General features: G+C 27.0%; 1 protein-coding gene across 1 annotated transcript; it reads left to right on the plus strand.

The window, feature by feature from the left end:
- The first annotated feature begins 686 nt into the window (after window positions 1-686).
- Window positions 687-23,856, plus strand: NaPi-III (Na[+]-dependent inorganic phosphate cotransporter type III). The gene is made up of 8 exons (XM_065504175.1): window positions 687-1,078; window positions 13,966-14,021; window positions 14,130-15,230; window positions 17,954-18,379; window positions 18,457-18,627; window positions 18,689-19,460; window positions 19,542-19,727; window positions 22,233-23,856. Exons 3-8 carry the CDS (start codon window positions 15,038-15,040, stop codon window positions 22,633-22,635), a joined length of 2,151 nt encoding a protein of 716 aa, XP_065360247.1. The 5' UTR covers window positions 687-1,078; window positions 13,966-14,021; window positions 14,130-15,037; the 3' UTR covers window positions 22,636-23,856.
- Window positions 23,857-24,632: the final 776 nt, after the last annotated feature.

Here is a 24,632-nt window from a genome sequence, read left to right on the forward strand (position 1 = left end):
TGCAATCAGGCCCGTTTTAGTTTTTTTGCCTTCGACAATTTTGCGTAAGGCTTCGTATAACGGTTCCTGTTTTATGTCGTTTGCACCAACCCGCGTGTCTTTTAATTTGATAAACCCGGGTGGAGACCATTAAAACTCTTCGTTACTGGTGGAGTACCAATTAAAACTCATATCGTGAAGTCTTTTAAGCGTTCCAGCTTCCTATATGAAGATATAGGTCGACTAGGGACTTACTTAAATCGTGTGGGATACCCTGGCGTTTTGGTTACGTACCCTTGCCATCAATTTTGAGAATTCAAAAAAAAAAAAATGATGACAACGGTGTCAAATTAAAATGTAAATAAAAAGGAATTTGAAACATACCTTTGTACTTCAAATGTTTTGATTTCATTCCTATGAGAATTCATTCTACATAAATTCGTAGAAGTTTTGAAGAATTTAAAGCTCAAAATCTGGTTCATTGCAAAAAACCAGAAAAATAAACCGCTATTTGGCAATACTGCCTACAATACACCAAAAGAAAATAGTGTGACAACAATAACAAAAAACACAACTACAAAAGAGACAACTTTTGTTTGTGTTTTTTTTATTCTGCAAAAAGTGAAAGAGAGCAAGAGAGTGTGTTATTTTTGTTGGATTTTAGTAGACGATTTACGTTTTACTAAAATATACCAACAACTACATGTGTGTTTTTAATGTACACAGCTAAACAGAAAGAAAAAGCAAACAGCAAAGAAAGAAAAAAGGAAAAGTAGCGTTAAAATGTTTTTGTTCGGCCTGTGTAAAATCATTCTCGTTAGAGTAACGTATAAAACCGCATAACGTGCTCTATATTCAAACTATAAATACAGTAGAATTTGGAAAATACACAGTCTAAAAAGTTAGCAAAAACAACAACAACATAAACTGTATTCGTATAACTTTGTAAAATATAGAATACCTACAATTTTTTCGGTTTTAAACAAATAAAAAAAATAGTTTTAATAAAACTGAAATATAAAAAGAACTTTAAAACTGTAACGTTGAATATTGAAATAGTGAACAAAATAAGAAAAACTACAAGTTTTTGTTAAAACAAGTGAGTAATAAATAAAAATAAGTTAAATTATCTGCTTAGTGATAAAGAAGTGAAAAAGAAAATCTATAAAGAAAATTGAAAATTCCTTAAGAGTGTATGTGTCAGTGGTTGGTGGGTTGATAGGTTAAGGGTGTAAAAAGAAAAGGGCGTAAGAAGAGGACAACGTCTGTCGGCTAAGGGATTTTGTCCCTAGTCTCCAGGCAAACGCCTGCCTTAGATTTCTAAATGTGGTTTTTTAATTGTTTTAGATTCCAAGTACTACATATTTTGGAATTATTACTCAATCACTTACGCAAATCCATTCCATTTTCAAACAGATTTTTATTTTTGCAAATTTCAAAATTGCTTTTTTTTGACATTGTTAATGTTGTTGTTAATTTCCTCATCCTCTACATTTAGTTGTTTATTGTGTTATTTTTTTTCCTACGTCAGCCAGCCATTTGTTTGGGAAGTCAGCTATATAGGTATTAAGTTATTTGGATAAAAATCAATAAATCTCTACAAGTTGGTTGTGCCTTTTTTGAATGAGAGGGGGCGTTTGGTGCGGCATATAAGGTTAATGTCTAGAGTAAAAAAAAGCTTAAGGAAAAAACCAACGAGGCGCCAAACATCTGACATTCTTAACAGTAGTATATATAAAATAACTACATACATACATACATAACAAAAATCGTGCAAACATTTTGCTATCCAACACCCTGCACTTTAAACTGTCTACTTTCTGTATAGCCCAGCCATCATGACCTAACAAATTAAAACCCTAAATTATGCAATATTTAAAATTTTCATTAACCTTGAAATATCCTCGCCATAAAAATCCCTTAATCATTTTCCATATCTAAAGCATTCTTATTAAATTCTACAACTAATCCAAATTTCTTTGTTTTATTACTTTTTTCTTAAAAAAAAAATGTTTAATTTATTTATAAATAATTAAATTTCTAAATACAATTTTCTTAGAAACACCTCATTCACATTTACTTCACGTGTATTCAGTTTTTTTTTTCTACTTTTTTCAATATTCATTGTCTATTACTTTTACTAATGCTCTTAAAATGTTTTCCCCTAACTCTTGGCTCTCTTGTCAAACTCTGCTACTGCATGCGGTTTTTTAAGATGTTAGATGATTGTATTTTGTCTATATATTTCTTTTTTTTATTCATAAAATTTGTTTGTTTTATGTTATTTTTTATATTTGCTTATTTGTTGTTGTTTGCTTTTTTATTTGATTTTCTTTTTTGTGTGTTGTTTTACCAAGGACCACATTTTGTTGTTGTTGGTTTTTGTTGTTGCTATAAAAATTGGCATACATTTTTGTATTTGCAATTTTAGCTAAGGATGATGAGTAATTAGGAGAGTGTGAGAGAGAGAGAGTGTAAGGAGAGATCGTTATTCATACATACAGATTTGTATATATCTGAATTTTAGGTAACCCAATGAACATAATATACAAGTAATTAAAAGTAATATTGCATCACTGCAGCATGAAAAAAAGGTTGGCGTACGACTAATTGGCATCATTGCTTAAACGTCAAATGTTTTGGCTAACAGTGATGTCACACATTTCTGCAAACTATCGCTTAAATTTTATTTGCAAATGCAAAAAGTTGCTAATTATTGCTTCAGTGATGTACAGATTTAATAAATTTGCGAAAGTATTTTTTAAATACGCCTAGGAAAAAAAGTTCATATTTTTCGAGTTATGGGGATTTGAAGTTGAAACTTTCACACTAGGCAATTTAGTTGCGCAAGTCTCTTGTGTTTGTAGATTCCAGAGGTAATGACGGGTTAAGGTGAACAAAATTTTACATGTTGTTTTGTTGTTGGGCAAGACACTTGCGCAACTAAATTGCCTAGTGTGAAAGGGGTCTTAGTTTGAAAACTATTTGAAAATAGCTTCAAAATGGGATTTAAAATGTTATATCAAAAACCGGCTTCGCATAAAATATTTTTCTTTAATGATCCATAACTCGGGAATATGACAGTAATTGGTCGTAACCTGAAGTCTTTAATCTTAACAATTTTGATTTAACAGACATTTTTCCAAAAATTATTGTGATATTTTTACCATAGAAAAAATTGAAATGACAATATTACGTTCTCATCAATTAGGAATTTCGCAATGTTTCAGAAACAGCTACGAAACATTCAATTTTTATATACGAAAAGGCTCGTCTTGCTGAGCTCAACGAATCTTGGTTTAATAAGACGTGCAAAATAGCAATCAGATCCAAAGAGGAAACATTCAGAACTTGGCGTAATAACCAAAACGCAGAAAAGTTCTTACTGCTCCCCGGGATGGTAAAACTTTTGGTTATTCGTTAAAAGAGTTAAGGATAATACTAGTTCCACAATTCTGACACTTTTAAAGGATAACTAAACATTCACTGACCCGGTCGATAAAAATGGTTTTATCGGATCTCAGATGTTTCAGATGGCATAGCAGCGCTGGTCTTGAAGCGGTGCTCTTCGACGTTAGCTCGTTCATTAGCTAACCTTTTCAGCATTTCATACCGTACCGGTTGCTAATATCACGCCAATTCTTAAAAAGGCAGTTGCTAATAACACTGAAAACTACCGTCCAATAGCAATTTGTTCTGCACTTTCAAAAGTTATAGATAATATAGTAAACTACGATCTGGTTAAATATATGGAGTCCAACAATTTACTTAACCACCGCCAGTATGGTTTTCGTAGAGGAGGCTAGCTAGCCTTTCTATCGGGAAAATGGTGTTGTTCCATTCACCGTTTTGGCGAAAGTAAAGTAGTGGCGTAGATATTTCCAATGGCATGGCGGACTTTTATCAAAACTTATCGCATTTGGTGTCTTCTCTTAACTTAACTTCTCTCTATTTATATCGAGCTTTCTCACAGGTCGTACTATACGAGTTGTTATAGATGGAATCTCATTAAGCGAACCGCAAAGCTCCCTTCTCCTACTCTATTCCATATTTTTCTAAACAACATCAAACTTCCAACCCTATCCATTCTTTTGCCGATGACAGCAATATTTGCCATTTATATTCATTCAGTGTTGTAATGTTGTCACAAAAACGATGTTGACACAAAGACGATTTCGTTTCATCTGTATTTATGGGTGGTGTAAATATAGTGGAATCAGATGCTCTTGATGTTCTAGACATGAGAATACAATGTGATGTCCGCTGGTCTCAACATTTTTTTCAAGTGTCGAAAGAAGCATTTAAGTTTCTCGGTTTTCTGAAACGGTTTAGGAATTACTTCACTCCATCTGATCTCCTCACTATTTACACCACCTATATCCGATATAAAATGGAATTTAATTCCCATGTATGGACCGGTGCTTCAAAGTCTATTTAGGAGCTTCTCGGAGAGTCTGAAGGTGATTATTATAGCACCGCCCCAATGTGGGCTGCGTTTCACTGTTCTATCGCTACTACAATGACATGTGTTCTGATGAAATTAGGGAACTTGTTTCTGATACCCGCAAATTTTTACGAAAACAACTCTTTGTGGTTGATTAGCCAGTGGACCACACAACACACTACAGGGAAAATTCTTTCTTTAGCAGTACTCTCCGTATGTGGAATAAACTTCCTCCAGGGTCTTTTCTGTCACTTTCAATATAGGAAGATTCAAATCAAATGTCCACAAACACAACTCCCTCTATCCTCCCTCCCATAACCCATTTTCCTAGTTCCAACACAATGCAATGCATGGTCTTCCCCTGAGTGCTTGACCAAGAAGAAAAAAAATTAAATTTCGCCTTTTCCAAACGCAATATAAACACTTGCTGGGTTATTTATAAATTCCTCTTTGTTAAGCTCTCACGCATACAAAAGGACATGTAAAGAGTAGAACAAAAAGTATAGAGCAAATTTTGTTTACATCATATTTTTTTGCTCTTAAAAAATTGTTGCTTTTTCGGGTTTTATCGTGTTTTTTTTTTGTTTTTCTAACCAAACAGCTGACTTCATTGGCAAACTGTACTAAAATGTTTGGAGTTTAGTACAGTTTTTTTTAATGGTTAATTGTTAATCAAGTATGGTATGTATTTTATTCTTCGTTTTGTTACTTCCATACTTATGTTTTTATTAAAGAAAGGTATGGGGAAAGAGTATTCCCTGGGGAACAGCATGCTAGTTAATTTATAAAAATTTCCATTGTAAAATTATGGGTTTTTGTGTTAAAAAAGAAACCAATTAATAAAATTAAAATCTAATTAATCATTTGATAAGAATTTTTAGCTTTTAAAGTTATAAATCAAAACAAAATTATGCATATGTGTGTAATCAGCAAGAAAGTGATAAATAATTTCAAGGTATTTCATCAAAATGAAATGAAAAAAAAAAATTGCTTATTGAAACAAAAAAAAAAATGTGTTAAGTCATTAAATTAGTTGTTTTTGCTTAAGAAATTCTTGGGCAGCATTATAAAAACGCTGTTGTCGACGAAAAACAAAATAAATACCCTTAAATTCAAATACATAGTTTGTTAAACTTTTTATAAAAATAGCATCTATGACAACAGCTATTGTAAAGCAAAATTTAGTGCATTATAGCAGTGTGGCTAATTTAAATTTCAACATTTTTTATTTTGTTTGCATAAATTACTCCATTTTGAAATAATTTATAGGGATAAATTATATAAATTAAGAAATTTGGCTATAAAAAACTAAAGTTTAGAATATTTTCCAAAAAAAATTTAGAATTTTCTGTATTAGAGCTTTTTCCAACTTGGCATCACTGTTTAATCATAGTTCTTGTTCTTCTATTTATAAATGACACACTCATACGCACAAGTACAAAGTCTTTGGCTCTTAACTAAATTAAAAACAACAACAAAAATCGGTAAAAGATTAGAGTGGCGGCATTTTTGTGTTGGTTGCTAAATTTAAACACAAACTAAAAAAAACGTGACAGTCTCTTTTAACGCAAAATATTTTGCCTCGTCAGCATTTCATATTAGCTCACTCGTATGTATTTACATAGTATATTTAAACAAGAAAGTAAATGAATAATTTGTTGTTTTTTTATTCAACCGAAAAAAAAACAAATTCCAAATTTAACGTTGGCTGAAGCACGAGTTTATCGCCTGATACCCCGAGTATATGTGTTACTTTGTTGTGTGGTGAAATATACGGATGTGTCAGAGCTATTAAAATACAACAACAAATATACTAAAGTAAAGAGAATTGCTAATAAAAGAGTTAGGGGGTGTGTATATTTAAGGAGTACAGAGGTGGTTTTTTATATTTTTTTGCTCAAGTATTGAAGTCGCCATATCTATATGACAACAAATACAAAGTATTTACGAAAAAAAACAATAAAAAATGGCTAACACTTGCAAACATTTGCACACATGCTTGAGTAATGAACACAGCATGTGATTAAATAACTTGGAATTATTAAATGAAAACAAAAAAAACAACAAACAATTCAATATCTACAATACAATTTATTATTATACCTACCAACATGTCTTGCTGTCTATTATAGCGTGCTCATCTAAACGTGTACCTATATTAAATGTTTGTTTATTTACCGGCCTCCCTTAAGTATTATTTATTTGTTTTGTACCTACATATTTATTAATGTCTTGTACTCATAAAGATGTTTATATCATTTCTCAAAGCTGCAGTAGCAGCGGCAACAACAACAACAATTCATTAAGAAAATTAGCGAAACGTAAAAAATAGGGTGTTACATCTATATATCATAATTACAATTAGAGAGTGAGTGTATGTGTACGTATGATAAATATTAAATGTGAGAATGTTTAGCACAAAAGGAGATAGAGAGAGGAGTCAAGGGTATACTTCCTTTTATAAACAAAACAAACACATGCATTCATATGCCTTAGCAATGTTACCAGATAAGGGGAAATAAAAATTCTTGATTTTTACGGTTATTGCTATATTTTTTTTGCGGTTTTTTAATTTGTTTGGTTAATTTATTAGATTTGTTGTGGGATATTTTAAGTAAATATAAGTTTATGTTTTGTTATTTTAAATAAATAATAAATTAATAGATATTTATTGGAGGATTATTATGAGAGTTTTTTGAAAATTTTAAATCGTTTAAATTAATTGATAAATAGTCTGGGTTTTAAAGATTTGTTGTTTTTTGTTGTTATAAATAGATAATAAACAATATATTGTTTATTGGTTTAATTTTGGAGTTTTTTAAATTGTCTGGATCGTATATGACCGTAACGTCGACGTCTTCTGGATCTGATTCCAGAAGAACCACTTCATCCTCCGCTTCACCCAGAGTGCAGAATAGGTCCCCAACCATAGTGGAGTGTGATTGGGTCTCCATTTTGTACCCAATGCTAGCGGGGTCATCCAGTTTTGTTGTTGCAGTCCATATACTGCGGAGCTTCCGGTTTGACACCGGAAGTTTCGGGGTCCAGCTTGTCGTCACCACGGTAGATGCGCAGCTTGATACTATCAAAACCGTAGTATATCTTATTTGTTTCCTTAATAAGGAATCGCAGTGGCGCCAAGGATTCTTTATTAAGGACTACGACCACCTTTCTGTGCGCACCTTCAGGAGCGGAAACCTTAACCACCCTCCAGTTGTTGGTTTGGTAGATTAGGATTTCCGCTCTGGATGTATTCTTATGTTAAGGAATAACATTGTTGTCATTCAAGTGTGAATGATATTAAAGAAGAAGCAGCATTTGTATAAAGTTACCAGACTTGTAATTACAATACACATTGTCCCTTAATAAAACCGTTATGCAATTTGTTTTTGTGTATATCCTCTGGACTTGAAATTTTATCTATATTTCAATCTATTTTTGACACATATTTTCTTATTTAGATTATTTATTTTATATTTCTTATCGCTTAAAACAAACTATTTATTTTGAAAATCTAATTTTGTATAAACATTTTAGTACATTAATGTTTTGTTTGGGGAGTTTATATAAATTTTAGTTATTCTTGTATAATTTATTAGCACACATAATAAAATTTAGATAAATTTAATCAAACCAAGATAATCATTTAATAAAAACTATATAAAATGTTTTGGAAATGCAAAATTTTTTAGCAATTATAAGTTAAGAGTACACAAGAAAGAAGTGTAAAGTAGTTAGTGCAAATTTAGATTTTCAATATCTGCTGTCAAGGAAATAATTTGAAAATAGTTGTCGAAGTTTAAATATAAATGTAAGTTGTCATATTTATAGCCATTTTCAAAATCTATAGTTAAAGTTATACTGACAGTTTTCGTCGTTTACTTGGTTTTTTTATAATTTACGTCTGGTTACATTGCGTAATGTATTTTTTTATTGTTTTTTTTTTTCAATAATGACTCATTTCAATATTTCTATTCTATAAGTTGGATATTTTCCATCAATTTTAATATCACTTACAAATGAATACAATTAAACGAGATTAAAAATTAGAATTATTTTTTTTTTATTTTCTATTTGTAATTTAAATCAATTGCTATTCATACATTTTAATTAACATTAAAGCCATAGCCTGACTAATTGCTGTTTTTTGTTTAATTTTTGTAGCCGTTAATTTAAATTATTAGTAATGTTTGTGTTAAAGTTTAAATTCCTTCATGTTCTTATTGAAATCAATTGAAAATCTTTTTTTAGCCATTAACAAATAGATTTTTTTTATAGTACAAAGCTTTTTTAAAATATATATATTAAGCAATTTATTTGCGGATAGATTTGTTTTTCAAATAGTACAATAATAAATTATACAATACAATAATTGAAAAATAAAAACCTTGCATGCAATGCTTCGCTATAAGCTTAAGAATAAAATATAAAATATCGATAGGTAAATTGTTTCAACTTAATAAAAAAGAACATGCTAAATACATTATTAACTAAGTGTACGGTGGCAATTGAAACAAAAACAAAATTATTGAAAGTTTTTAAAACTAAATACTATTCTTTTTAAAAAATTTATATAAAATTCCAAGGCTCATTGTGGAATTTGTTTTGAAAAAGAATTTTTTTTTTTAAAAAGTTTCGTTAAGTTTTTTAAAATTTTCAAAACTAAAAATTTGTCCTACATTTCATTAAATTTCTATCAGTGTTAAATGAATATAGCATAATTTTCTTTAAAAAGCTTTTAGTTTAGAAAATAAAGTTTCGTTAAGTTTTTTTAAAATTTTCAAAAATAAATTTATTTAAAATTTTTCTTCCAAAAGCTTTTAGTTTAAAAAATAAAGTTTCGTTAAGTTTTTTAAATTTTGAAAAATAATTTTTTTTCCTATATTTCCATAAATCTCTATAAATTTTAAATGAATATGGCATAATTTTCTTTAAAAAGCTTTTAGTTTGGAAAATAAAGTTTCGTTAAGTTTTTTAAATTTTCAAAATTTTAAAATTTTACTTGATTTAAATATATCAATATCGATATTAAACGAATATTGAAAATTTTTCTTCCAAAAGCTTTTAGTTTAAAAAATAAAGTTTCGTTAAGTTTTTTAAATTTAAAAAAATTCAAAATTGTCTTTGATTAAAATATATCTACATATTTTTCTAAAGTTTCGTTAAGTTTTTTTTAAATTTGCAAAATTTTACCTGAATTAGAAAATATCCTTAACAATGAATAACGAACATAAAAAATGTTTATTCAAAATATTTTGGTTCAGAAAACAAATTTCTTTTCTCCAAAAAATTTTGTTTAAATTTTAATGCTGAAATTTATTTTTTTATTATTTAATAGAAACCATAATAAGTTTAAATTTATTTGGTGAAATTAAAATTAAAAAAGTCACTATTCTACTTATATTGCCGTTTTCCTAGACTCGGATGTAAACAAATGTTAACTAATTCATTCAATTTCATACGTTTTGTTTACATTAACACTGAAAAATTAAACAAACAACAACAACAAAAATAACGGGAAAATTTAAAATTTTTTTGCATGTTGAGTTTATTAAAAGAAAAATTACATTTCGCTGTTGTTAGTTTATTTAACATGCACACTGTGCTGTTATTGATGTTAAGTGTGCATGTTGTTTATTTTATTTTTGTGCAAATTTAGCAAAACGAAGGCGACAAAATCAATATTAATCTAAGCTGGAATGATATCGATGATGATGATGATGAAGAAGAAGAAGATGGTGATGAGAATTAATATGGCGGCATGCAAAAATCTATGCACACACACACACCCATGTTTAGATTAGTGTTGTTTTTATTTTGAAAATAAAAAAAAATGAGTGTTATGTGAAATGTAACGGCATATTCATGTATGTTCTCTTCTAGTACAGTTGTACGTATGAGCAATGTCAAGGTCATTGAAGCTTGATTAAAAATGTTGTTATTGTTACTTGTTTTGTTTACTTGTGCTTTTTTTGTTTTTCTCACAAAATCTCCAACAACAGTTGTAATTTTACGAGGAAAAAACAATGACAGTTATTGTTGTTTGTTCTTTTTAACGAATAATACTTATACACACATGCAATACGTTTTGATTATTGTGAAATGTAATTTGTGGGGTGTTGGGTTAGTTTTGTTGTTGTTTTTATTGTATTGCATGCTGTCATTTGGTCAAACAATAGACCCCTTTTTATACGTTAACGCTTTCTATTTTTGTTGTATTTCATGCAATTTGTTTATTTTTGGCCTATTGTTGGCTTTTTTTTATAATTAATTGTATTTAAATGGAATTTTTTTGATATAATATTCACATTTGAATGTATAAATGCTGCATGTGGTGAGAGTTTCCTTTTTAGTTATTTGAATTTAAGCAGAATCATTTAATTTTCAATTAATTTTTTTTTTGCAAATTTAACAACACTTAAAAACAAAAACAAGTAGATACATTGCAAAAAAACTCATATGTATGTTATGATGGCCATATATTGAATTCTGCCAATTCATCATTTTTTTTTTTAAAAAAATAACCAATTCAAGGCAAACATTTATTTTAAAAAAACTGTTTCAGTTTTCTTTCAAAATCTGTATGATTGATTTAAAATTTATTTTTTTTTTGTTTGTTGTTGTTTATAAATAAATTGCTGACTCGTCATTACAATTTCAATAACAGCCACAAGAAAAACATTTAAATTAAAAGAAAAGCAGAAAAAATATACAAAATTTTATAATGTTAAACACATGTACTGGGGAAATAAGAAATATTTTAATAAAAAAAAATATAATTAATAGCCCATTTCTTATTTCTTTTTAAAGAGTTTTCTGAATTAAACCAAAAATAGTAAATATGTCTGGTAGTTTAAGGGAACTAATCTCATTTTTATTTCAAAAAAGAGTAATTCGATTACAAAATTTGCTAAATACCTAAGTAGTATGTTGAAAATTATTATTTAAATGTTTTTTTGCTGAATGGCCAATAATGTTATAAAGGGAAGAGGGAGGAGAGGGGATTGTCTTATATCTGCCATTGAATGTTAAACAAATAGATTAAGAAATTTATGCAGTAATATGATAAAAATACCTAAGAAACATGTGATAAATAAATGATTAACACGAAAAAGAACAAAGATCAATTAGATTTTATAAAAAAAATGTATAAAGATCATCTCCCTAAAATAAACTTCTATGAAATCTAACATTTAGTATTTTTTTTTAGTTTTTTGAACTAAAATTTTTTATTTTCGAAAATTTAAAAAACTTAACGAAACTTTATTTTCTGAACCAAATAATTTTGAACAAAAATTTTATTATATTCTTTCTACATTGTTAAAGATATTTTCAAATATACGAAAAATTTTAAATTTTAAAAATTTAAAAAAACTTAACGAAACTTTATTTTCTGAACCAAATAATTTTAAACAAAAATTTTATTATATTCTTTCTACATTGTTAAAGATATTTTCAAATATAGAAAAAATTTTAAATTTTGAAAATTTAAAAAAACTCAACGAAACTTTATTTTCTTAACCAAATAATTTTGAACAAAAATTTTATTATATTCTTTCTACATTGTTAAAGATATTTTCAAATCTAGAAAAAATTTTAAATTTTGAAAATTTAAAAAACTTAACGAAACTTTATTTTCTGAACCAAATAATTTTGAACAAACATTTTGTTATATTCTTTTTACATTGTTAAAGATATTTTCAAATATAGGAAAAATTTTAGATTTTAAAAATTTAAAAAACTTAACGAAACTTTATTTTCTGAACCAAATAATTTTGAACAAAAATTTTATTATATTCTTTCTACATTGTTAAAGATATTTTCAAATCTAGAAAAAATTTTAAATTTTGAAAATTTAAAAAACTTAACGAAACTTTATTTTCTGAACCAAATAATTTTGAACAAACATTTTGTTATATTCTTTTTACATTGTTAAAGATATTTTCAAATATAGGAAAAATTTTAGATTTTAAAAATTTAAAAAACTTAACGAAACTTTATTTTCTGAACCAAATAATTTTGAACAAACATTTTGTTATATTCTTTTTACATTGTTAAAGATATTTTCAAATCTAGAAAAAATTTTAAATTTTGAAAATTTAAAAAACTTAACGAAACTTTATTTGCTGAACCAAATAATTTTGAACAAACATTTTGTTATATTCTTTTTACATTGTTAAAGATATTTTCAAATCTAGAAAAAATTATAATTTTGAAAATTTAAAAAACTTAACGAAACTTTATTTTTCAAACTAAAAGCTTTTGAATAGAAATTTTGTTAGATACGTTTAATATCGATATAAATATATTTAAATAAAGGAAAATTTTTAAAATTCTGATAATTTAAAAAACTTAACGAAACTTTATTTTCTGAACCAAATAATTATCAATAATTTTTTCTTTTTTTTCGTTCAACATTGTTAAAGATATTTTCAAATATAGGAACAATTTTAGATTTTAAAAATTTAAAAAACTTAACGAAAGTTTATTTTTGAAACTAAAAGCTATTTAAAGAAAATTATGCTATATTCATTTAATATTGATATAAATTTATTGAAATGTAGGAAAAATTTTAAATTTTGAAAATTTAAAAAACTTAACGAAACTTTATTTTTTGAACTAAAAGCTTTTGTATAGAAATTTTGTTAGATACGTTTAACATTGATGGTGATATTTTAAAATCAAGGACAGTTTTTTATTTTTGAAAATTTAAAAAACTTAACGAAACTTTATTTTTGAAACTAAAAGCTTTTAAATTAAATTTTGTTTAGATTCGTGTTACTATGATAGGGATATATTTAATTCGAAGAAAATTTTTTGTTTTCGAATATTTAAAAAACTTAACGAAACTTTATTTTCTAAAACAAAAGTATTTCAAACCATTTAAATTTAAAAAATAACGAAACTTTTTCTTAAAGAACTAATTAAATGTTATTTTTTTCATATGCGTTGAATTTCGAAACTTTTTATTTTATTCTAATTCAACGATTTGAAAATTAAATTTAATTCAATATAATTCCTGACATCATTTCTTTTTTTTTATTAATTCAATCTCTGATTTTGTCACTTTGATTTTAAATATTTCCGTATTGTTTCATAAGCAGTTTAATGTTTTTTTTAAATCTTTTGTGTTTTTCAACACCATTATTATTTGCGTGTGTTATTTTAATTATTTTTTAATTAATTAATTAAACTTTTGTATTTTTCAAACACATACACTTTATTCTATAGTGTTGTTGAAAACAATTAGTTGGGGTCAAACAATGGGATTCGATTTTTGTGGCTGTTCTTTTGTTTTAAAAAAAACGGTTTTAATTTAAAGTAATTAAACTAAGCTACAAAATCTATTGCATAAATACAATGTAGAGTCATAGTTGTGGAAAATTTTGTTTAAAAAATGATTATTAAAAAAGAATCTGTTGTGAGAACAAACATTTTAAAACAATTAAGTTATTTCTTTATAGATTTTTTTTAAATTGTTTCAGAAAACTCAAATTTTGTTGAATTTTTTTACTAATTATTTGCTTTTCTTTTTATTTCAGACATGATACTTCTCTTTATGACCTCATATAAACAGTTATGCTTTTCTAAACGCCAGGTATGTAATAAAAACTTTTGAATTTTTTTATTTAAAGAAAAAATGTAAGAAGATTTTTTTTTAAATTTTATTCAATTAATTTCTAATATTTGTTTTCCTTTTTTTCAGATAAACAACATCTTAACAACGTTTTACTCAACATAACAAAGAAATTTGTTAATTTCAAAAGCCAAAAACTAAAACAAAAACAAATCCAACAAAATTTTATTATTAATTATCGCATCTTTACCGCAAAAACACCCCATTTTTAAACAATTATTAATTATTATTACTAATATTAGTTCTCCGTTTGATTTAAAGCATTTTTTCGTATAGCGTACATTTACTCACTCCCTTTTAGGCAGAAAAACGGAGTCAAAAGCTTAAAATTGTTGTTATATTTATTTTTAATTTAAGATTTTAAATTTAAGAATTTTCTTGTTTTTAATTTAAAATCTCCCTAAAAGAGGCTTTTTTCTTTCAACACTTATTCTTAATATTACTTTTCCTTAGTATTATTCATTGAAGACACGAGCTTAAATTCGTCTTCAATACAAAATTTCTCTTTACACGTTTTGAAAAAAAAAAATGAAAATTGCAAAAATGAAATTTAAGCGCAAATATGGCTGTTTAAATATTTGAAAGTAAATTTGTTTAAACCCTTAAAAAAAAACCAAAACAAAAATCAAACAAATTTCAAATATTTTAAAATATTTTTTTATTTTGTAGTATTTTTGAAATATAAGTAAAAATATATATAAGTTTATAACAACCTCGAAACCCCCCCCGCCCACTCAAATAAATTTCTTGGCAAAATTCATTAAATTATTTAAAATAAAAAACGAAATTCCATTTTTGCCCCCAAAAATTTTCAAAAAGTTTAAAGCCCAGCTTTATTTTTATAACACACAGCAATAGTTTTTGAGTCACAGTCTTTTAGATTTCTTAACCCAGCGTTTTATAGTTGTTCCTTATTGTGTGGCTGTTGTTAGTAAATTAGTAATTTGTCCGTGTATTTGTGTGTATAACTCCTTAAGATGGAACCCTATTCACCGGAAATATTGTGGATTGTGGTGTTAGGTTTTATAATAGCCTTCGTTTTGGCTTTTGGCATCGGTGCCAATGATGTTGCAAACTCATTTGGCACGAGCGTTGGCTCTGGCGTTTTAACCATACGCCAGGCTTGTGTTTTGGCGACGGTATGTGAAATTTCGGGAGCCGTTTTAATTGGTAAGTAAAACAAATTTTATCTAAAAATTTTTTTTCTTTAGGCAAAATTTACATCATTGCGTTAAAACGCACCGCATAGCGGTTATTCGCACCGCATTGCAAAAAACTGTAATGCATTATTAGAAATTTAAAACTTGTGCAGAAATCTCTTTTGAACGCAAAATTTTGTTTTTTTGAATCAATAAGAAAAATCGCTCCGCAATACGGAAAACCGTATCGCATAGCGGCAAAACCGAAACGCATTGCGGAAAAAAAGATATTCACAAATTTGTGCAGATATCGCTTTAAATCATATTTTTTTCATTAAGGAAAATTTACCGCATTGCGTTGAAACGCACCGCCTAACGGTTATTCGCTCCGCATTGCGCGAAACTGTAATGCATTACTAGAAATTAAAAATTTGTGCAGAAATCTCTTTTGAACGTAAAATTTTGTTTTTTTAATCCATAAGGAAAATCGCTCCGCAATGCGGAAAACCGTATCGCATGGCGGTAAAACCGAAACGCATTGCGGAAAAAAAAGATATTCACAAATTTGTGCAGATATCGCTTTAAATTAATTTTTCTTATCATTAGGGACAATTTAAATCATTGCGTTAAAACGCACCGCCTAACCGTTATTCGCTCCGCATTGCCCAAAACTGTAATGCATTACCAGAAATTTAAAATTTGTGCAGAAAACTCTTTAGATCGTAAAATTTAATTTTTTTTAATCAGTATGGAAAATCGCTCCGCAATGCGGATAACCGTATCGCATAGCGGCAAAACCGAAACGCATTTCGGAGAAAAATATATTCACTAATTTGTGCATATATCACTTTAAATCATGTTTTTTTTCATTAACGAAAATTTACCGCATTGCGTTGAAACGCACCGCATAGCGGTTATTCGCACAGCATTGAAAAAAACTGTAATACATTACTAGAAATTAAAAATTTGTGCAGAAATTTCTTTAGATCGTAAAATTTTATTTTTTAATCCATATAGAAAATCGCTCCGCAATGCGGTAAGCCGTACCGCATAGCGGCAAACCCAAAACGCATTGTGGAACAAAAGCTATTCACAAATTTGTACAGATATCGCTTTGAAACATTTTTTTTTCATTAAGGAAAATTTACCGCATTGCGTTGAAACGCACCGCATAATGATTATTCGCACCGCTTTGCGCAGAACTGTAATGCATATTAGAAATTTAAAACTTGTGCAGAAATCTCTTTTGAACGTAAAATGTTGTTTTTTTTAATCAATAAGGAAAATCGCTCCGCAATGCGGAAAACCGTATCGCATGGCGGTAAAACCGAAACGCATTGCGGAAAAAAAAGATATTCACAAATTTGTGCAGATATCGCTTTAAATCATATTTTTTATCATTAGGGACAATTTACATCATTGCGTTAAAACGCACCGCCTAACGGTTATTCGTTCCGCATTGCGTAAAACTGTAATGCATTACTAGAAATTTAAAATTTGTGCAGAAATTTCTTAAGATCGTAAAATTTTATTTTTTTAATCAATAAAGAAAATCGCACCGCAATGCGGAAAACAGTATCGCATAGCGGCAAAACCGAAACGCATTGTGGAAAAAAATATATTCACAAATTTGTGCAGATATCGCTTTAAATCATATTTTTTTCAATAATGCAAAATTTACCGCATTGCGTTGAAACGCACCGCATAGCGGTTATTTGCTCCGCATTGAGCGAAACTGTAATGCATTACTAAAAGTTTAAATTTTGTGCAGAAATATCTTTAAATCGTAAAATTTTTGTTTATCAATCCATATGGAAAATCGCTCTGCAATGCGGTAAACCATATCACGTGGCGGCAAAACCAAAATGCATTGTTTTAAATTCTTATTTTCTAATATTTCTTTAGATATGTTTTCAAATTGTATGAGAAAATCCAGATTTTTTTTCATAAAAGAAAATTTATCCCATTCCGTTAAAACGGTTTTTCGCACCGCATTGCGTAAAACTAGAAATTGAAAATTTATGCAGAAATGTGTTTAGATCGTAAAATGTTTGTTTTTAATCAATAAAGAAAATAGGGTAAATCGAACCGCATAGCGTCAAAATCGAGCCGCATTGGGGAAAATTCTTATTTTCTAATATTTTTTTATTTATTTTATTATTAAAAATATTTTTTTTATTTCATTAGCAAAATTTTGTTAATCTTTAAGAAGAAATTAACGCATAGCGGTTATTCGCACCGCACTACGGAAAACCGTACCGCATTGCGGAAAACTTCAACACATAGAAATTTAAAATTTTTCCAGAAATTCATTTAAATTTAAATTTTTTTGGAAATAATTTTGGAAAATCGCTCCGCATTGCGGTAAACTGTACCGAATAACGGTTATTCGCACCGCTTAGCGGCAAAACGTGCCACATAGCGGAAAACTCCTATTTGAAATATTTCTTTCCATATTTTTTAAATTAATTAAGAAAAATCAGTTGCTTGATTTTAAATAGCAACAGAACCACAACCGATATATTGTGGTATCAGTAGGTTATTTAGAGACTTCAGAAAGTAGATTTCAACAGACAGATGGCGGCTGGATACTTTATGAGCTCGCAAATGTGAAAATTAATATTGAAGGCTAAAAAACGCTCTTCGGTAAAACTCCACGCCCTCGGTTTTATTATGTTTATACATTATTTTAAACTATAAGTATTTTTCTTATAAATTAATGAATTTTTCCTCTCTCTTTTCCTTTTCCCCCAGGCTACAAAGTATCGGATACGATGCGTAAAGGCATCTTAGAAGTTAGTCTCTATGAAGGTTACGAAGATGAACTCATGTTGGGCTGTTTGGCTGCTTTAGCCAGTAGTGCTATCTGGCTGCTGGTGGCCACATTCCTAAAACTACCCATTTCGGGCACGCACAGTATAGTGGGCTCAACTATTGGCTTCTCGTTAGTGGCCAGAGGCACCCAAGGTTTGAAATGGTCTACCATGGGTACCATAGTTGGCTCATGGTTTATTTCTCCAGTGATGAGTGGTCTCGTTAGTATACTACTCTTCCTGGCCATTAGAAAGTTTATATTGCGTGCCCATGATCCCTTAAAGGCCGGCTTTCGTTCGTTGCCCATATTCTATGGTGTAACGTTTTTCATTAATGTCATCAGTGTTATGTTGGATGGACCCAAGTGTGAGTTTTAGATTTTTTTAATAAAAATAGAAAACAAATTTTGATTTTTACTTCTCTCTTTTTATATAAAAACAAAGTGCTTTATATGGATAATATACCCACCTGGTTGGCTGTGACTGTTAGTATTGCTATGGGTCTATTAGTGGCCATTTTGACTCATTTGTTGATAGTGCCCATGCAAAAACGTAAAATCGCCAAACAATTAAGAGCCAAAAATCCTGTCAAATTTCAATTTGAAGATTCTGTGGGTGAGTAAAAACTACATAAAGCAATTAAAAAAGAACCTTATAAACTTGAATTTCACTTTAGAATCTTCACCGTCCGGTAGTCCTAAGAAAAATCGTCGCCCTCTGTCCTTGGTGAGCGATGGCAAACAACTGCCCGCAATTGCCGAAATAACCGAGCTGGTCTCGTTGACAGACAATTCGCCCAAAACCTTTAAATTGGCTCCCTTCGCCCTCAACAACAAACCCAATGGCAACACATCCGATGGCTACAAAATCAATCCCGACATCATTAAAAAAGCCGAAGATCTTTTGGGCAAGGCCAGTTTGGATAACACCGATCTAACCATTACCAGTTTAAATTTCATCGATGAGCATGGCAATGGTTTAAATGGCTATACAAATGGTGGTGTACAAAAGCCCTTAACGGATAAGCATGGCTCTATAGAGGATTGCTTTAAGCACCAACAAACAAATGAGCTTCCTAACAATGTTGCGGCTGTGGCTGCTGCTGATACAGCTGTTAACAATAACATCAGCACTACCAAAGATACAAATACTGCCTGTTCCTCGTTGACACAAGATGCATGTGATAGCAACAAGAGTTTACTGCAACCAGAGAAAAATCTAAAGGTCGTTGAAAGTGGCTCCAGTTTGGAAATGATGATTTCTTCCACCCTCTCACCCAACTCCAGTAAAGTTCCTTTGATCGAAAGCAAAGAGGCCATAAATGACTTTAAGCCATCATCAGAGTCTCATGGCGATGAGGAGACGGAAGAGGTTTCCATGCTGTTTTCATTTTTACAAATTTTAACCGCCACCTTTGGCAGTTTTGCCCATGGTGGTAATGATGTTAGGTAATTATAAAAAAAAACAAATTTATTGTGGATAAAAAAAATAAAATTTAAATTATTTTTTTATTTTATCTTAAATTGCAGCAATGCCATTGGTCCTTTAATTGCTTTGTATATGATTTATCGTGAAGGTTCTGTGATGCAAAAGGCCGAGAGTCCCATATATATTTTAATATATGGTGGCATTGGCATTTCTATAGGTTTATGGCTCTGGGGTCGTAGAGTTATTGAAACAATTGGCAATGATTTAACCAAAATTACCTCATCAACGTAAGTACATATTTTGAAAATTTCATACAAACCTTTTTTTAAATTCCAAATTCTCAAATTAATTATTTTTTAATTTAGAATGTCCATTTTGCAATGAACAATTTTAAATAAAAATTTTTAATTTCGAATAAAAATATTTTCAATTACGTTAGAAAATTTCGAATTAAAAATTCTAAATGAATTTTTTAATTTAGAATAAAAATTTTTAATTACGTTAGAAAATTTCCTAAAAAATTCAAAATTTTCAATTTCGAACAACAACAATTTTCGATTATAAATTCTCAATTTCGAAAAGAATTATTTAATTTCGAAAATTTCCTAAAAAATAAAAAATTTTCAATTTCGAGTAATTTTCTGTTTTTCAGAATTTAAAATTCTCAAATTCGAAATGAATTTTTTATTTAGAATTTCAATTTTAATTTCGAATTACGTTAGAAAATTTCCTAAAAAAAACTCAAAATTTTCAATTTCGAACAATAATTTTCTGTTTTTCAGAATTTAAAATTCTCAAATTCGAAATGAATTTTATATTTAGAATTGTCAATTTTAATTTCGAAAATAAATATTTTCAATTACGTTAGAATATTTCCTAAAAAAAACTCAAAATTTTCAATTTCGAACAATAATTTTCTGTTTTTCAGAATTTAAAATTCTCAAATTCGAGATGAATTTTTTAATTTAGAAAAAAAAATTTTAATTTAGAAAAAAAATAATTTCCATTACGTTAGAAAATTTCCTAAAAAATTCTAAATTTTCAATTTCGAACAATAATTTTCGATTATAAATTCACAATTATTTAAATTCTAACAAAAATTTTAAATTTCGAAAAAAAATATTTAAAATTATGTTGAAAATTTCGGAAAAAAAATATTTCGATTAAAAATTTTTAATTTTAAATAAAAATTTTCAATTTTGAAAAAAATATTTTCAATTACATTAGAAAATTACCTAAAAATTCAAAATTTTCAATTACTTTTTTCTAATTATGTTGAAAATTTCGGAAAAAAAATATTTCGATTAAAAATTTTCAATTTAGAATAAAAATTTTCAATTTAGATTAAAAGTTTTTAATTTCGAAAAAAAAAATATTTTCAATTACATTAGAAAATTTCGTAATAATTTTCAATTTGGAACAATAATTTTCAGTTTCGAATACAAATTCTCAATTTCGAAAAGAATTATTTAATTTCGAACAAAAATTTTAAATTTCGAAACAAAATATTACAAATTATGATTGAAAATTTCGGAAAAATAATATTTCGATTAAAAATTTTCAATTTTCAATAGGGTAAAATTTTACATTTTCAATAAAAAATTTTAATTTCGAAAAAAATATATTCAATTACTGTAGAAAATTTCCTAAAAATTTTCAGTCTCGATTTCGAAAAAAAATATTTCGATTAAAAAATTTCAATTTCGAAAAAAAATTCACTAAAAAATTCAAAATTTTCAATTTCGAACAATAATTTTCAGTTTCGATTTCACAATTTCGAAAAAATTTTAAATTTTTTTGGAAAAAAAAATATTTCGATTAAAAAATTTTAATTTCGAAAAAAAAATTCAAAATTTTCAATTTTGAACAATAATTTTCTGTTTCGATTTCTCAATTTCGAAAAAATTATAAATTTCGAAAAAAAAAAAATATTTCGATTAAAAAATTTCAATTTCGAAAAAAATCAATTTTAAATCAAAATTTTTAATTGAGAAAAAAATATTTTCACATATTTACATTTGAAAATTTATTAAAAAATTCAAAATTTTCAGTTTCGAGCAATAATTTTCTGTTTCGATTATAAATTCTAAATTTCGAAAAGAATTATTTAATTTTGAACAAAATATTACAAATTATGATTGAAAATTTCGGAAAAATAATATTTCGATTAAAAATTTTCAATTTTCAATAGGGTAAACATTTTAAATTTTCTATAAAAATTTTTAATTTCGAAAAAAATATTTTCAATTACGGTAGAAAACTCCTAAAAATTTTAAATTTCGAACAATAATTTTCAGTTTCGATTATAAATTCTCAATTTCGAAAAAAAAATTCAATTTTAAATCAAAATTTTTAATTTCGAATAAAAACTATTTTCAATTACATTAGAAAATTTCCTAAAAAATTTCAGTTTCGAAAAATAATTTTCTGTTTCGATTATAAATTCTAAATTTCGAAAAGAATTATTTAATTTTGAACAAAAATTTTAAATTTCGAAAGAAAATAAATACAAAAATTTCAATTTCGAATACAAAATTTTAATTTTGAATACAAATTTTCAATATCAATAAAAAAATAATTTTCGAAAATTCAACTTTAAAAGTTTACAATTTCGAACATTCGAAATTTTTATTATTTTCAAAAAAATTTAATTTTTTTAAATAAAATTTTTTTTGATATTGAAAAATATTAATTTTGAAAATTCATTTAAACAGTTTTTTTTTGAATTTAGAATTAAAATATTTAATTTTCGAAACCATGTTTAATTTAATGCAATATTTTTATTTTTCCAGTGGTTTTACTATTGAAATTGGTGCTGCTATAACCGTACTGCTGGCCAGCAAAATCGGTTTACCCATTTCCACCACCCACTGTAAAGTGGGCTCTGTTGTATTTGTCGGTCATATAGCCTCCAAAGGAGCGAAAAAGAACAAAGAAACCGATGATGCCCTTAATTCTAATGCTGCCAATGAAAAACAAACCAAAGAGCTGATGGCCACAAAAGAAATGGAAACAACATTAGAGCAGGGCGGCCCAGAGACAGCAACAACACCAGCACCACGAGCCGATGGCAGTGTAGATTGGCATCTATTCCGTAATATAGCCTATGCCTGGATAGTAACGGTACCGGTAACGGCAATACTAAGTGCCGCCATTATGTTTGTATTATGTTTATGTGCAGGAATTAAAGTTTAAATAAGAAAGTTTTACTTTAAAAAGAGTACTTAAGCGAAGAAATTATGAATGAATTAAAGAAAATAATTAAAGAAAAGAAAGTAGAAATTATTAATTTATTAATGAACAAAACAAAAAGCAGAGTTATTTGGATTAATGAGATGTAATTAATGTTAAATAAAAGTATTTATGAAAAATTTATGTTAAAAAATTTGATATTTTTTGATACTCAGTTAAAAAAAAACGATATTTTTTTTGGTTTTATTAAATAGATGTATGTATTTACTCTGCTTTTTTATAAAAATTTTATTAAATTTGTTCTTTTTATTTGTAAAAAAAATATTCCAAATTATTTTGTCTAACAAAGAAAAACTATAAACTCACTAATTTAAATTGTGCACTTTTATGATTTGAAACAACATCAAATCCAACTACCTTTAAGTTTTTGTTAAGCTGAATATGAAAGAAAAGAATTTATTGTTTTTTAAAAACCTTAAACCCAGCTCCACAAAAACAAATAATTTTAGTAAATTTTTGAAACCTTAAAGAATTTGAAAGCTATTTAAAATATTTGTTTGCAACTAAGCCAACAAATAAATACTTTATTAAAGACATTTAATTGTTTTCTTTTCAAACCCAAAAAAGTTTACTAAAGTTTTTTGTAACGCTTTAACATAAAAATTTAATTTGTTTTCAAAACAACACCTTGAACCAGAAACAACAACACAAAATTCCTCATATTTAACTAATAATATTAAACCAAAAATCCACAACAACCAACATAAAGAAGCTACTTTAACGAAACATATTTATGAACAAAAAAAATATAAAACCAAAACCTAAAAAAAAACAATTGTATATCTAGAAAAACTATCTAACCTAAGCAAATTTGTAAAACCCCCTACAAAACACCTCAAAAAAAGTATTTTTTTAAAAAGAATTCATAATAGAAATCTTGAACACACACTCATTCATAGATATTACTAATAGTAAGCAATAGTTTATTTAAATTATTTCAATTTAAAATTGTTTATTTAAAATACAAAGCATTTGTTTTATTATATTTTTTGAAATTTCCTTCCCTCTACCCCTTAAATTGCCTCAAATATTGTTGTTTTCAGTTGTATAGATTTCACTCAATACTTTGTTTATTACCTACTGTTATTCTTATTATTATTATTATAATTTTTTAAACTTATATATATTTTTCTTGATTTTAAATAAAAAAGTACTTAAAAATAATTTGATTTTTTTTTTAAAAAGATTTTTTTAATTTATTAAATTTAAGCTTAATGGTTATTTTAAATATTACACATATTGAAAATTTCGAAAATAAAAATTCAAAAACGAATTAAATTTTAATAAATTCAATTATTTTTCTATGTCTCGAATTGAAATGTTTCAATTTCGAAATTAAGTTTTGAATAAAATATTTCATTTGGAATTCAATTGGTTTTCGAATATTCGAAATGTATTAAAATTTTCAGTTTAAAATGAAACTGAATATGAATTTTAAATTTCGCATAAAATCTTAAATATTTAACACAAATTTTAAATTTCAAACAATCATTCTATGTTTGAAATAAAATGAAATTTTCAAAAGAAATTTTCATATTCGAATAAATAAAAACTAACATTTTTATTAAGCAGATACATTTTCAATATTGAATAGTATTGAATTTCGAATATTTGGTTTCCAATATTTGACCGAAAATGTAACATTGTAATAGAAATCAAATAGATTCTTTTTTTAATTCGAATATAAATTTTCATTTTCGAAGACGAATATTCAATTCCAAAACATAATATTGTTTATGTTCGAAAATAAGAAACTGATACTGAAACTGAAAAACTATAAAATTTCGAATAAATATTTTTAATTCAAAATTAATCAAATGAATTTCGAAGACACATTTTTAATTACAAATAATAAAAAAATCAATTTGGATTAGAAATTTTCAGTTTCAAACAAAAATAAAACTTTAAATTTTGAATAAAAATTTTAAATTTTGTTAAAA

This window comes from Calliphora vicina, chromosome 3 (genome assembly GCF_958450345.1).
Source record: "Calliphora vicina chromosome 3, idCalVici1.1, whole genome shotgun sequence".
Lineage (NCBI taxonomy): Eukaryota > Metazoa > Arthropoda > Insecta > Diptera > Calliphoridae > Calliphora > Calliphora vicina.